Source organism: Microcaecilia unicolor, chromosome 1 (genome assembly GCF_901765095.1).
Source record: "Microcaecilia unicolor chromosome 1, aMicUni1.1, whole genome shotgun sequence".
In the NCBI taxonomy this organism is placed as follows: domain Eukaryota; kingdom Metazoa; phylum Chordata; class Amphibia; order Gymnophiona; family Siphonopidae; genus Microcaecilia; species Microcaecilia unicolor.
The window spans coordinates 588721872-588737038 of record NC_044031.1 but is presented as its reverse complement, the minus strand read 5'-3'; the positions used below and the strand labels follow the sequence as shown (position 1 = coordinate 588737038).

Genomic DNA, 15167 nt, shown 5'->3' with positions numbered 1-15167 from the left:
CATCCAAGTGTCAGTGCCGGGCGACCTGCCAGTCGGAGGGAGGTTGAAAGTTTTTCACCGAAGGTGGCCTCTCATAACCTCCGATCAGTGGGTTTCTTCAATAGTCCGGCAAGGATACACCCTCAATTTGGCCTCAAAACCTCCAAATTGTCCACCGGGAGCTCAGTCTTACAGCTTCCAACACAAGCAGGTACTTGCAGAGGAACTCTCCGCCCTTCTCAGTGCCAATGCGGTCGAGCCCGTGCCATCCGGGCAGGAAGGGCTGGGATTCTATTCCAGGTACTTCCTTGTGGAAAAGAAAACAGGGGGGATGCGTCCCATCCTAGACCTAAGGGCCCTGAACAAATATCTGGTCAAAGAAAGTTCAGGATGCTTTCCCTGGGCACCCTTCTTCCCATGATTCAGGAAAAACGATTGGCTATGCTCTCTGGACTTGAAGGACGCCTACACTCACATCCCGATACTGCCAGCTCACAGACAGTATCTGCGATTTCAGCTGGGCACACGTCACTTCCAGTACTGTGTGCTACCCTTTGGGCTCGCCTCTGTGCCCAGAGTGTTCACGAAGTGCTTGGCTGTAGTAGCAGCGGCACTTCGCAGACTGGGGGTACACGTGTTCCCATATCTCGACGATTGGCTGGTGAAGAACACATCCGAGGCAGGAGCTCTACAGTCTATGCAGATGACTATTCGCCTCCTGGAGCTACTGGGGTTTGTGATAAATTATCCAAAGTCCCACCATCTCCCAGTGCAGAGACTCGAATTTATAGGAGCTCTGCTGGATTCTTGGACGGCTCGTGCCTATCTCCCAGAGGCGAGAGCCAACAACTTGTTGTCCCTCGTCTCGCGGGTGCGAGCGTCCCAGCAGATCACAGCTCGGCAGATGTTGAGATTGCTGGGCCACATGGCCTCCACAGTTCATGTGACTCCCATGGCCCGCCTTCACATGAGATCTGCTCAATGGACCCTAGCTTCCCAGTGGTTTCAGGCTGCTGGGGATCTAGAAGACGTGATCCACCTGTCCACGAGTTTTCTCAAATCCCTGTATTGGTGGACGATTTGGTCCAATTTGACTCTGGGACGTCCTTTCCAAATTCCTCAGCCAACAAAATGTGCTGACCATGGATGCGTCTCTCCTGGGGTGGGGAGCTCATGTCGATGGGCTTCACACCCAAGGAAGCTGGTCCCTCTAGGAACGCGATCTGCAGATCAATCTCCTGGAGTTAAGAGCGGTCTGGAACGCTCTGAAGGCTTTCAGAGATCGGCTGTCCCACCAAATTATCCAAATTCAAACAGACAACCAGGTTGCCATGTATCAACAAGCAGGGGGGCACCGGATCTCGCCCCCTGTGTCAGGAAGCCGTCAGCATGTGGCTCTGGGCTCGCCGTCACGGCATGGTGCTCCAAACCACATATCTGGCAGGCGTAAACAACAGTCTGGCCGACAGGTTGAGCAGGATTATGCAACCTCACGAGTGGTCGCTCAATTCCCGTGTACTGCGCCAGATCTTCCAGGTGTGGGGCACCCCCTTGGTAGATCTCTTCGCATCTCGAGCCAACCACAAAGTTCCTCAGTTCTGTTCCAGGCTTCAGGCCCACGGCAGACTGGCATCGGATGCCTTCCTCCTGGAATGGGGGGAGGGTCTGCTGTATGCTTATCCTCCCATACCTCTGGTGGGGAAGACTTTGTTGAAACTCAAGCAAGACCGAGGCACCATGATTCTGATTGCTCTTTTTGGCCGCGTCAGATCTGGTTCCCTCTTCTTCTGGAGTTGTCCTCCGAAGAACCGTGGAGAGTGGAGTGTTTTCCCGACCCTCATCACACAGGACGAAGGGGCGCTTCTGCATCCCAACCTCCGGTCTCTGGCTCTCACGGCCTGGATGTTGAGAGCGTAGACTTTGGCCTCTTTGGGTCTGTCAGAGGGTGTCTCCCGCATCTTGCTTGCTTCCAGGAAAGATTCACTAAGAGGAGTTACTTCTTTCTATGGAGGAGGTTTGCCGTCTGGTGTGACAGCAAGGCCCTAGATCCTCGCTCTTGTCCTACACAGACCCTGCTTGAATACCTTCTGCACTTGTCCTGAGTCTGGTCTCAAGACCAACTCTGTAAGGGTTCACCATAGTGCAATCAGTGCATACCATTACCGTGTGGAAGGTAAGCCGATCTCAGGACAGCCTTTAGTTGTTCGCTTCATGAGAGGTTTGCTTTTTGTCAAAGCCCCCCATCAAGCCTCCTACAGTGTCATGGGATCTCAATGTCGTTCTCACCCAGCTGATGAAACCTCCTTTTGAGCCACTGAACTCCTGCCATCTGAAGTACTGGACCTGGAAGGTCATTTTCTTGGTGGCAGTTACTTCAGCTCGTAGAGTCAGTGAGCTGCAGGCCCTGGTAGCCCAGGCCCCTTACACCAAATTTCATCATAACAGAGTAGTCCTCCGCACTCACCCTAAGTTCTTGCCAAGGTTGTGTCGGAGTTCCATCTGAACCAGTCAATTGTCTTGCCAACATTCTTTCCCCGTCCTCATTCCTGCCCTGCTGAACGTCAGCTGTACGCATTGGACTGCAAGAGAGCATTGGCCTTCTATCTGGAGCGGACACAGCCCAACAGACAGTCCGCCCAATTGTTTGTTTCTTTTGATCCCAGCATGAGGGGGAGTGGCTGTGGGGAAACGCACCATATCCAGTTGGCTAGCAGATTGCATTTCCTTCACTTAACGCCCAGGCTGGGCTGCTCTTGAGGGTCATGTCACGGCTCATAATGTTAGAGCCATGGCAGCGTCGGTAGCCCACTTGAAGTCAGCCACTGTTGAAGAGATTTGCAAAGCTGCGACGTGGTCATCTGTCCACACATTTACATCTCATTACTGCCTGCAGCAGGATACCCGACGCGACAGTCGGTTCGGGCAGTCAGTGCTTCAGAATCTGTTCGGGGTTTAGAATCCAACTCCACCCCCCTAGGCCCATGTTTATTCTGTTCCAGGCTACACTCTCAGTTAGTTGGGATAAATTGTTAGGGTCAATCTCAGTTATGTCCTCGCCGTTGCGAGGCCCAATTGACCATGTTTCTTGTTTTGAGTGAGCCTGGGGGCTAGGGATACCCCATCAGTGAGAACAAGCAGCCTGCTTGTCCTCGGAGAAAGCGAAATGCTACATACCTGTAGAAGGTATTCTCCGAGGACAGCAGGCTGATTGTTCTCACAAACCCGCCCGCCTCCCTTTGGAGTTGTGTCTTCCCTTCTCTTTGTCTTGCTACATATGAGACTGGCCGGTTTCGGGCTGGAAGACGGCCGCGCATGCGCGGTGCGCATGGGCGCGCGAGGATTAGCAAGGCCTTTGCTAGTGAAGATTCCGATTGGAGGGGGCTGCCGTGGACATCACCCATCAGTGAGAACAATCAGCCTGCTGTCCTCGGAGAATACCTTCTACAGGTATGTAGCATTCGCTTTTCCTGCTCTATATGGAGAATACTGTTACCCTAAGCAACATAGGATTGGCTTAGAAATTAGCCTCCTAAACATTTTCTTCAAGTTTCAGTCTGTTGTAGTCATTACAGTTACCTGGTTAATTATTATTTCAGTGTGTTATAAAGAGTCTATCTGTGAGGATTGTATTATTTGAGGATATTGTATATGTTGTATTTTGTTTCTGTATAGGGTTGATTGCAGGCCAGTCAATATGTTTATACTTGAGACACAGCAAAATAAGTTTTATTTATTAATTATTGGCAACAAAATGTAACTTGTGTCCTGCATATTGGAGAATAGGAAAATGAAATCAGATGAGAAAACATTTCAGTACTGTAACCTTTTGAGTCATCTGGGTTAAATTGTTTTAAATATACTTATCTGATGGTTTTCTTTGCTGTCTTTTGTAAGGATCTTAAAAAGCCTTTCGACAAAGCATGGAAGGATTATGAGACCAAATTGTAAGTATTCATAGATGTTATAAATTTACATGGGCATTCAGTTGTGGTTTATATGAGTAGAAATCTTGAGGACAGTTTTCATAAGCCGTTTATCTGTGTAAAAGAGCTATTTGAAAATTGCTCAAACATTGTTCCTTTTTACCACTTTTGCCTACTCACATGTAGTTGTCTAGGTTGGGGGTGAAAAATAGTACAGTGGATTGTCTTTTAAATCTGTATGTATTATTTAAAAATATCAGCAGAAAAAGCAGTTGCAAAAGAGTGGGTACTTTGTCCTCACAGCAGTTTGCAAATGATAAATATGCTCATATTTTAATTGTAAAAATTAGTGCAAAGATCACAGATAAAAAGTACCCACAAACTTTGCAGCAATATGGACAGTTTGCAGATGGCACCGTTTATTAAATTGTCTACAAGTTGTTCATCACTGATTTTATTATCTCTCTGTCCTCACAAAGTGTTCCAGTTACCATGCTTGACAGTGAGTTTAAACCAGAGTATAGAACATCACTATGAGAGACTCAGAACGCTTGAACCCAATCTTCTTTAATGTAGTAATTAAACAAGGAAAAATAACTTGCAGCTCAAATTTCAAGTTCAAATGTGCTGGACAAGAGTTTCTGCCTTTAATACTAGGAGTCTGTTCTCAGCCAGCTCCTTCTCCATGCAAAAGAGGCTGAGAGATTTTTAGTCACACACTGAGTAGTAATGCTGTTTATACTTTTACACTGGTGAAATCTTGATAGAATCACAGTAGCTTGAAGGGGTCATACAACAGAATACAGCATAAGCAGATTCAGTTGATAGAGGAATCATGCCGCAGATTGACTTTCACAGATCCAATGGAGAGAGAAGGGGAGAAAACTTGCCCAGCATGCTTAGAGAGCAAGGCAAGCCAATATAAGGCATCCCATCAGACACAGGGACCTGGACATGTGCTATGAAAGAGTCTGTTACAGAGAACTACAGAATTACAGGGATTTGTAATTCAAGGGCACAACCCAAATCCCTGCCTCCATGCAAATGGGAGCGACCACTTCCTGCTTCTATGAGTAGATACCACTATTTAATTTACCAAACGGTAAACATTATAAGCTTGCAAAGTCCATTAATAAAGCCGAATCTTGAAGGCTGACAACTTCTTGCTTGTCTCAAGTTCTCTGTCATTCATTGTATTCTTTTTTTTTTTTTTAATTATTCCACATGCTTGATATACCATAAGGTGCCTAACATAGGCTTCAAAGCGGTTTACAAAGTTCAAGTAGAAAAAAAAGGAGAGGGAAGGAGAGAGGCAGAGTTTGGCCAGGGAGAGAGGGGGAAGCGAGAAAAGGAAACCAGAAAAGCAATGTACACAAAGTAATTATGGTGGGAGAGCAAATGTGTGTCCGAAGAGGTGAGTTTTTAATGCCTGTTTACAATTGTAGGTTCATCATGGACGCGATGTGGGAGTTCATTCCAAAGCTTGGGGCCCAAATAGCTGAAGGCAGAGTCTCGAGTGTTTGCTGATTAAACTCTTGTTTTGCACCTCTTGTTAATAAAAAGATGTAAAAAAAAAAAGACGAACGAGAGATAATGGTGGTAAGGATTGCTATTGGCCGATCTGAGACAGCGGATAGGAGAATAAGGAGTGAGTAACTTGTTGAGGTAGAGAGGGGCAGATGGGGATTTGGATTTTATAGACCAATTGTAATAATTTAAATTTTTCGTGCTGAGATGGGAAGCCAGTGTTCGGATATCAGAAGGGGAGAGACATGATTGAAACGTATGTTGTGGAGAAGTTTAACTGTCATCAATTGAATTAACTGGAGATGTTTGAAACTTCGTAACGTTAGTCCTGCAAAGAGAGAGTTGCAATAATCAAAATGAGATATGACCAAGGCATGAATGAATGGACGTAGGAGAGTAGCAGGCAGAATGGCCCGGACAGGGTGAAGAGCAAAGAAGGATGCACGAAGAACAAAATCTATCTGAGGTCTGAAAGTCAGAGCCTGATTCAAATATAGTATCTAGATTCTTGATTGAATCCTTAGAGTTGTGCCATCCAAAGAGGATGCAGATATGGAAAGGTGGTGAGGTGATGGAAAAAAGAACATCCATCTTCTGATGGATCTCTTTGTCAGAGTGAGGGTCGGTAAGCTCAGTGGAGTTCTCCATAGTTGGGGGCATGTGGCTAGGTTTTAGAAGGAAATTTGGTCCTGATAACCCCATGATTTCCATTAGACGAGATGATGGCATAGTTTCTGCTCAGTGTGCTTTGTTGGCTGAGAAAGCAATTAGAATGTTTGGTATTATTAGGAAAGGAATGGAAAATAAAAATGAGGACATTATAATGCCTTTGTATCACTCTATGGTGTGACCACACCTCGAATATTGTGTTCAGTTCTGGTCGCCGCATGTCAATAAAGATATAGTGGAATTAGAAAAGGTGCAAAGAAGGGAAGGGGGAAAGGGAAGTGGAACTTGATATACCGCCTTTCTGAGGTTTTTTTTTTTTTTTTTTGCAACTACATTCAAAGCGGTTTACATATATTCAGGTACTTATTTTGTACCAGGCGCAATGGAGGGTTAAGTGACTTGCCCAGAGTCACAAGGAGCTGCAGTGGGAATCAAACTCAGTTCCCCAGGATCAAGGTCCACTGCACTAACCACTAGGCTACTCCTCTACTCCACAAAGGGCGACAAAAATGATAAAAGGGATGGGATGACTTCTCTATGAGGAAAGGCTAAAGCAGTTAGGTCTCTTCAGCTTGGAGAAAAGACAGCTGAGGGGAGATATGATAGAGGTCTATAAAATAATGAGTGGAGTGAAAAGGGTAGACGTGAAGTGTTTGTTTTACTCTTTCCAAAAATACTAGGACTAGGGGGCATTCGATGAAGCTACAAAGTAGTAAATTTAAAACGAATCGGAGAAAATTTGTCTTCACTCAACGTGTAATTAAACTCTGGAATTCATTGCCAGAGAATGTAGTAAAGGTAGTTAGCTTAGAGGGGTTTAAAAAAAGGTTTGGACGGCTTCCTAAAGGAACAGTCCATAGACCATTATTAAAATGGACTTGGGGAAACTCCACTGCTATTTCTAGGATATGCAGCATAAAATGTTTTGTACTGTCCCCCCCCCCCCACCAACATCTATGAATCCTCCGTGTCCAGCAACACTAGCGATCCGAGAAGTAATCCCAACGGACACCGGAAGTGTGACCGGAGGAAGACCCAGCGGGGACCTGGATTTGCTACAGGCGTCGCTGAGACCCAGGGACCGGTGATTTCTGAATCCTTGGAGAGAAAACCGGAGATGAGTCTGGAAAGGATATGGCTGAAACTTCTTGAAATGGACACGACCTTACTTCAATCTTCAGGAGAGGTAAAAGCTTTAAACACTAAGATTGAAGAACTGAAAGATACCATAGAATCGGTTAAAGAAGAACTCTCTTCAAAGGTTTCTGCTTTACAAAATGAAGTAGAACAAATACAAAAGTTTTTAAAGCAACAGTGGTAAAGGATAACATGGACATTCGAAGAAAGATTGAACAAATAGAAAATTATAACAGAAGATTGAATCTGCGCTTGTTAAAGTTTCCTAAATTTTTGGGGACGACCCCCTTAGAATTGTTTGAGATTCCTTATGGAAAACTTAAAACTTCCACAAGAAGCTATACCTCCAATAAATAAAATTTATTATATACCTAACAAGACTAAAAGAGTAGAAGGAGAGAGAAAAGAGTCAGAAACAGTTGATATTGATGTGGACAATATATCAGCAATATTAGAGCAATCTTTGGATAATGTTACTGAAAGAGCTACAATGATTGTCTCCTTTGTTTTTGAGTAAGATCTGAATTCAGTTATGAGACTTTACTTTAAATTTGCTAACTCCAGTTTTGGAGGTGAAAAAATCTGGTTCTATCCTGATGTCACCAAAACAACTCAACAGAGGAGGAAAGTTTTTCTTTCTATGAAAACAAGAACAATAGAAATAGGAGGAACTTTTTTGTTAGCCTATCCCTGTAAATGTATAGTAAGGTTAAGTCAGATAAAATATGTTTTTTATACACCTGAACAGCTGAAGGCCTTCCTCGACTCAAAACAGTTAAAGAAGTAGAAGAATGAGAAATAGGCGCCATAATTTAGTTATATATACCTTATAATCTTCACTAATTCCTAAGCCCCCCCCCCCTTTAGTTGGGGTCTAAGAAAGCCTTACAGATTTTGGTTAAATGGAGTTACTTACTGTATTTGTAAAAATTGGCTGTATTTTACTTGACAGATGTATGCTGTTTAAGTATTGAAAATGCAATAAATACATATTAAAAAAAAAATGTTTTGTACTTTTTTGGGATCTTGCCAGGCACTCAAATGCAGAGGTGTCTTGTGGGGAGAAATAGGGTAACTGCTGGAGCCATGCTCCTTGGGGGGGTGGGGGGGTGGGGGGGAGTCTTATATCTCCATGTTATCTCTCCCCCACCTACTAGCTACAGGGCTTAGTCAGTGCATAATTGTTTCTCCTGTCCTGTCTTCTGCCAGTAGGATGCATAAGAGATCAGTGCTCTTACCCGCTGGCACCTCCTCTGCAGCTGTCAAGGTATGGGAAATGGACTACTGGTAGAATGGTAGAGAAAGGGGAAAGCACCATTTCGGCAGGGGGAGGGTAGAAGATTATTACTAAGCGGTGGGGGGGAAGAGGTGGAGGTTAAGAATGTGACACCACTGGTACTTTCCTTATGCTCCCCTCCATTCACTCCCTGTCATCAACCAGGCATTCATGTCCTTCTTAGCTCACCTCACCTCATCTCATCTTTTCAGCCTTCACTATCTGTTCCTCACCACAGTCTGCAGACCTGTTACTAGTAATCTGTATTAGAAGAAAACAGGAGTAAAGACCTCTTCGTCCATAAACCAGTAGTCCAAAGAGAAGTAGAGGGTGACACAAATGGCAATTAGCCGTTGAAAATGAAGTCAAAGGGTCTTTATTGAAAGTACCAGCTTTATAGTCCCGACACATGCTGTGTTTCAGTGGGCACAGCCACCTGCTTCAGGGGGTCGCAAATTAGACTGCATAAAACATAAACATATAAACAAACATTTGATGTATTCATTCTTTTAAAAAAATCACTTCATACTAATCAATAAACTCAAATTTTTAAAAAGAAAAGATGCTAAAGTATATCCCGTTTAAAAAAACTTACGTTAAAAAGAACTATGCTCTTTGTTAGACCTTTGGTCAGAGACTGTTCACTTAAAAAAAGACATAGAGGGGCATAATCGAACGGAAACGCCTATCTCTATGGGCGTTTATCTCCGAGAACGGGTCCGTGAAGGGGCGGGCCGAACCGTATTTTTGAAAAAATGGACGTTTTTGAGCTGGGCGTTTGTTTTTTTAGCGATAATGGAAACTAAAAACACCCAGCTCAAAAACGTCCTAATCCGAACCATTTGGTCATGGGAGGGGCCACGATTCGTAGTACACTCGCCCCCCTGATATGCCAGGACACCAACTGGGCACCCTAAGTCAGTGCGGTGGACTTCAGAAAAAGCTCCCACATGCATAGCTCCGTTACCAAGGGTGATGAACACCCAACCCCCCTCCCCCCAAACCCACAAATGTACAACACCACCATAGCTCTTAGGGGTGAAGGGGGCACCTACATGTGGGTACAGTGGGTTTTGGAGGCCTCCCATTTACCAGCACAAGTGTTACAGGTGGGGGGGGGGGGGATGGGCCTGGGGCCACCTGGCTGAAGTGCACTGCGGTACCCACTAAAAGTGCTCCAGGGACCTGCATACACGCAGGCCTCTAGGACTGGTTGCTGATATATAACCTTGGCACACCAGTTGACACCTGAAGACTAATCTCTACGAAAACGTCCTTTATTGGAATAACCGCCTTTACTCACAGTTAACTGCAGATCAGAGGTTGTGCCCCACTGGCAACGAGTCTCCCTGGTACTGAGATGAGCAGTAGGTCAGAACTGGCAGAATGCTGTACAATGCCCTCATTCAGCCACATTCAAGGGAAGAACTAAGTTGTCTAACGTGGCTAACACAGGAAAGGGAACTAAAACTGGCTTACAAAAATGGCCACTACCGCATGGACTACAACAGGAAACACAACAGGGCACACTCTGACCTAGTAGGCAGGGGGAAAAGCACCATGGGAGAAGAGCCTACCAACTACCAACATTGTAAGACTGTAACACAAGCTAATGAAATCACGGAGCCCAATACCCTACACCCACCACAATGCAATGCTGATGTGACCCTGTACTGCACCCGAGAGCCACATCTGACCCAGGGAAAGGCTGTGACAGGATCAAACACATTCTGCTGTCATGGAGGTGGGTATGGCATTTGAGGCTGGCATACAGGCTGGGAAAAACGTTTTTAAAGTGCTTTTTTTTTTGGTGGGAGGGGGTTAGTGACCACTGGGGGAGTCCGGGGAGGTCATCCTCGATTCCCTCCAGTGGTCATCTGGGCAGTTGGGGCACTCATGCGTTCATTTGCTGCGGCAAGAGCAAAGAACTATATTTATGTGGAACACTGTTGAACCTTTTGGTTTAAACAAAGAGGTTGAATGGTTGAGCGTGTGAAGGGGGAGGAGTTTGGGTGGCATTAATAGAGGTAGACAACCAGGCTTCATCGCGTACAGTGGGGGAAATAAGTATTTGATCCCTTGCTGATTTTGTAAGTTTGCCCACTGACAAAGACATGAGCAGCCCATAATTGAAGGGTAGGTTATTGGTAACAGTGAGAGATAGCACATCACAAATTAAATCCGGAAAATCACATTGTGGAAAGTATATGAATTTATTTGCATTCTGCAGAGGGAAATAAGTATTTAATCCCTCTGGCAAACAAGACCTAATACTTGGTGGCAAAACCCTTGTTGGCAAGCACAGCGGTCAGACGTCTTCTGTAGTTGATGATGAGGTTTGCACACATGTCAGGAGGAATTTTGGTCCACTCCTCTTTGCAGATCATCTCTAAATCATTAAGAGTTCTGGGCTGTCGCTTGGCAACTCGCAGCTTCAGCTCCCTCCATAAGTTTTCAATGGGATTAAGGTCTGGTGACTGGCTAGGCCACTCCATGACCCTAATTTGCTTCTTCCTGAGCCACTCCTTTGTTGCCTTGGCTGTATGTTTTGGGTCATTGTCGTGCTGGAAGACCCAGCCACGACCCATTTTAAGGCCCTGGCGGAGGGAAGGAGGTTGTCACTCAGAATTGTACGGTACATGGCCCCATCCATTCTCCCATTGATGCGGTGAAGTAGTCCTGTGCCCTTAGCAGAGAAACACCCCCAAAACATAACATTTCCACCTCCATGCTTGACAGTGGGGACGGTGTTCTTTGGGTCATAGGCAGCATTTCTCTTCCTCCAAACACGGCGAGTTGAGTTCATGCCAAAGAGCTCAATTTTTGTCTCATCTGACCACAGCACCTTCTCCCAATCACTCTCGGCATCATCCAGGTGTTCACTGGCAAACTTCAGACGGGCCGTCACATGTGCCTTCCGGAGCAGGGGGACCTTGCGGGCACTGCAGGATTGCAATCCGTTATGTCGTAATGTGTTACCAATGGTTTTCGTGGTGACAGTGGTCCCAGCTGCCTTGAGATCATTGACAAGTTCCCCCCTTGTAGTTGTAGGCTGATTTCTAACCTTCCTCATGATCAAGGATACCCCACGAGGTGAGATTTTGCGTGGAGCCCCAGATCTTTGTCGATTGACAGTCATTTGTACTTCTTCCATTTTCTTACTATGGCACCAACAGTTGTCTCCTTCTCGCCCAGCGTCTTACTGATGGTTTTGTAGCCCATTCCAGCCTTGTGCAGGTGTATGATCTTGTCCCTGACATCCTTAGACAGCTCCTTGCTCTTGGCCATTTTGTAGAGGTTAGAGTCTGACTGATTCACTGAGTCTGTGGACAGGTGTCTTTCATACAGGTGACCATTGCCGACAGCTGTCTGTCATGCAGGTAACGAGTTGATTTGGAGCATCTACCTGGTCTGTAGGGGCCAGATCTCTTACTGGTTGTGGGGGATCAAATACTTATTTCCCTCTGCAGAATGCAAATAAATTCATATACTTTCCACAATGTGATTTTTCCGGATTTAATTTGTGATGTGCTATCTCTCACTGTTACCAATAACCTACCCTTCAATTATGGGCTGCTCATGTCTTTGTCAGTGGGCAAACTTACAAAATCAGCAAGGGATCAAATACTTATTTCCCCCACTGTATGTGTCAGCGTTTTTTCGCCGGGATATGTGTATTGGATTAGTCCAGTATGTATGATGTGTATGAATGTGAAGATTAGGTTGTATACAATAATGTGATAAGGGTTTTTTTTTGTATAATTGAAATTGTAAAATAAATTTTTTTTTGAGTATAACTGTTATAGGGTTAATATTCTAAATATTTGAGAGAGACACTTGAAGGAGCCAAAAGGAAGTATATGTCCCCTTAAAAGAGGACTTACAGTAGCCCTAAAGCACTGTGTAGTTTTATCCTCACATTTCCATCACATTACTGCTTCTATAAAGATTCTTGATGTGACAGTACGGTTGGTCAGTTTGTCCTGCAAGAACACTGAGGTTTATAATCCTACTCTGCCCCTTTAGAGTCCATTTTGTTATTTCCGGTTGCATTAAAAGAAAAGGCTGACATGGGGGAAAATATTTCTAGGTGTGGTGGCATGTCTAAAGTTTCATATTCAATGTTGTATTGGCAAGAAGTGTTCTCCAAGTACAGTGCTCACAAAGCCTTTCACATCTTCAAAGACTTCTAGAATTTATAGCTATATACTCAATTGGGATGACTCGAATGCATAAGAGAAAGCTCTATTAACTTTGAAGGAAGTGACTCTGATCAGGGCTCCTTTTGATGATGTAACCCATCTGTGAAGACCAATTATCTTGGTTCTATGGGGACATCTCTTAAGGTCAGTAACTTTATTATTTTTATCTGTTTACTGTATAGCTTATGATACATTTCCAAGTTCTTCTTTTTGTGAATTTGTATGGATAATCTGAATTGTACTAGCCGTTGAGCCCGTGAAAACGGGCTACTTTTGGAATGGGGGGGGGGGGGGTTCCGGGCCCCCCCCCCCCGAGGTCGGCGCCGCCGCCGCCCCTCCACCCGGCCGAGCAGCACTGTAAACGTACTATTCAGCACGCAGCAGCAGGCACATCAGCAAAGCTGCCGTCAGGGCGGGCTTCCTTCTCTGCCTGTGTCCCGCCCTCGTGTGACGTAACGTCGGCGAGGGCGGGACAAAGGCAGAGAAGGAAGCACGACAGCAGCTTTGCTGATGTGCCTGCTGCTGCGTGGTGATGTAAGTTCACAGTGCTCGGGCCAGATGGAGGGGCGGCGGCGACTCCGGGGGAGGGGAGCGGTTCCGACATCTGCAGCATGCCAGTAGAGCCTTCCCTCTCTGTCCCGCCCCCGTCATCACGTATTGACGCGGGGGGCGGGGCAGAGAGGGAAGTCTCTACTGCGCATTTGCGAGTGAGTACGGTCACTCGCCGTTTATATGTTGATTTTGATGTATTTTTGTAATTTGTATTTCCAAAATTATATTTCCATATATATTGTAAGGTGTTCTGGGTGGTCCTATGGACTAAAGGGGCTGGTATAATTGCATATTATAATATGTTATGTACCATCCTATGCCTCCAGGCTTACATGATGGGACAGGGCTATAGATATGAGGTCTCTTGGTAACCTCTGACCACACCTTCCATCACACAGATCATTTTATGACAAGCAGTGTTGTTAAAACAGGTTTGATAACTCCAAATCTAAACAAGAGAAATTTCAGTAAAATACAGTGTATTAAAACAAAAAAACTCAATAGCTGAAAGTCAGACAAAACTGTGATAGCGATCTGCCTGCCTGTTCATTGATTTAATAATTTAGTTTATTTGGTCCTTTTCTGGTGAATAGGAATTTTAGGGGTCCTTTTACTAAAGTTTAGCTAATGGACATCAGTGTGCGCTAAGTAACATGTGACCTATAGGTATAAAATAAGACATGCAGCACTTAGCGCGCACTAAGCCTTTGTAAAAGGGCTCCTTAGTTATTAGTGCTGAGTAGGAAATAAGAGAAGAATAAGGGATATGGGGAAAGGGAATCTCAAGTATGACAGTAAGAGGAATTGTGAGTGGAGAGCAGAAGGAGTGGATCTTGTATCAAGGAAGGAGATAAGATAGGGAAGGAACATTCAGTCAACACCCCCTCCTTCCATACTGATCCATTTTCTCATTTAGTCTACCTTGTCCTTCTCATTCTCTTCCCCCTTGCCTAATATCCCCTCCATATTTGTCTCCCCCCCATCCCCTGCATTTCATTTGCTTGGCAGCAAAAGAAGGCCACTATCAACTGCAGGAGGAGGCATAATCTCAGCTGATTCAAGGGTAGCAGTAGTCACTGTTTCAAGAGGCATCCTATTCATCGTCTATGCAGGGCTTACTAAGATTAATGTAAAACGACTACAGATGATACAGAATACTGCAGCTCGTATTATCTGTAGAGCGTCAAGATATGATAGGATTACACCTCTTTTATACCATCTTTACTGGCTCCCAGTTGAAGCCAGAATAAAATTTAAGATTCTTACTCTGGCTTTAAAGCCCTACATTTACTGACTCCTCAATATTTAGCCAGCGTTATTTTACCATATCACCTACACGAACTCTCCGATCACTTACCGATAACAGACTAATAATTCCAACACCACAAAAGGCTAGATGGGAATCTACTAGAAATTCAGCTTTTTTCTTCCTAGCTCCCTCTCTTGTGAATTGTCTGCCTAAAACTATTAGATTGGAAGAATCATATGTTAAGTTTCACAAACTTCTAAAAAACATATATTTCAGAATACAATTGAAAGTAATCTGGGATGAAAAAGGGGAACATGGGCAGAATGAATATGCAGTAACAAATCATATGTTTTGCTTATATAAACTTGGTATGAATGGATTGTCCATTATGTTTTTACTTTTTAGAATGGATGTTTTTAGCTTGCTGTGCTTTCCTGTCAAACAAATGGAGTTCTTATATGTTATTTTTAATTTTGATATTTTATTGTTTAAGATGTAAACCGTTCTGGTTTGTGTATGCAATAAGAAACGGTATAGAAAATAAATAAATGATAAACTATCCTAATACTAATACTAATGATTCTGTAGCACTACTAGACTTATGCAGTTCTGTACACATTATATACAGATACTTCTTTGTCTCTAGAGGGCCA

The 15167-nt window shown here is 44.4% G+C and overlaps 1 protein-coding gene across 2 annotated transcripts in view; it reads left to right on the top strand.

Moving 5' to 3' along the window:
- ASAP1 (ArfGAP with SH3 domain, ankyrin repeat and PH domain 1) overlaps positions 1–15167 on the top strand; it is an 803986-nt gene that overhangs the window by 264238 nt on the left and 524581 nt on the right. For both annotated transcript variants that reach the window (XM_030219214.1, XM_030219206.1), the window contains exon 7: positions 3874–3923. In XM_030219214.1, the coding sequence (XP_030075074.1) occupies positions 3874–3923 (50 nt within the window). The remainder of the gene's footprint in view (positions 1–3873; positions 3924–15167) is intronic.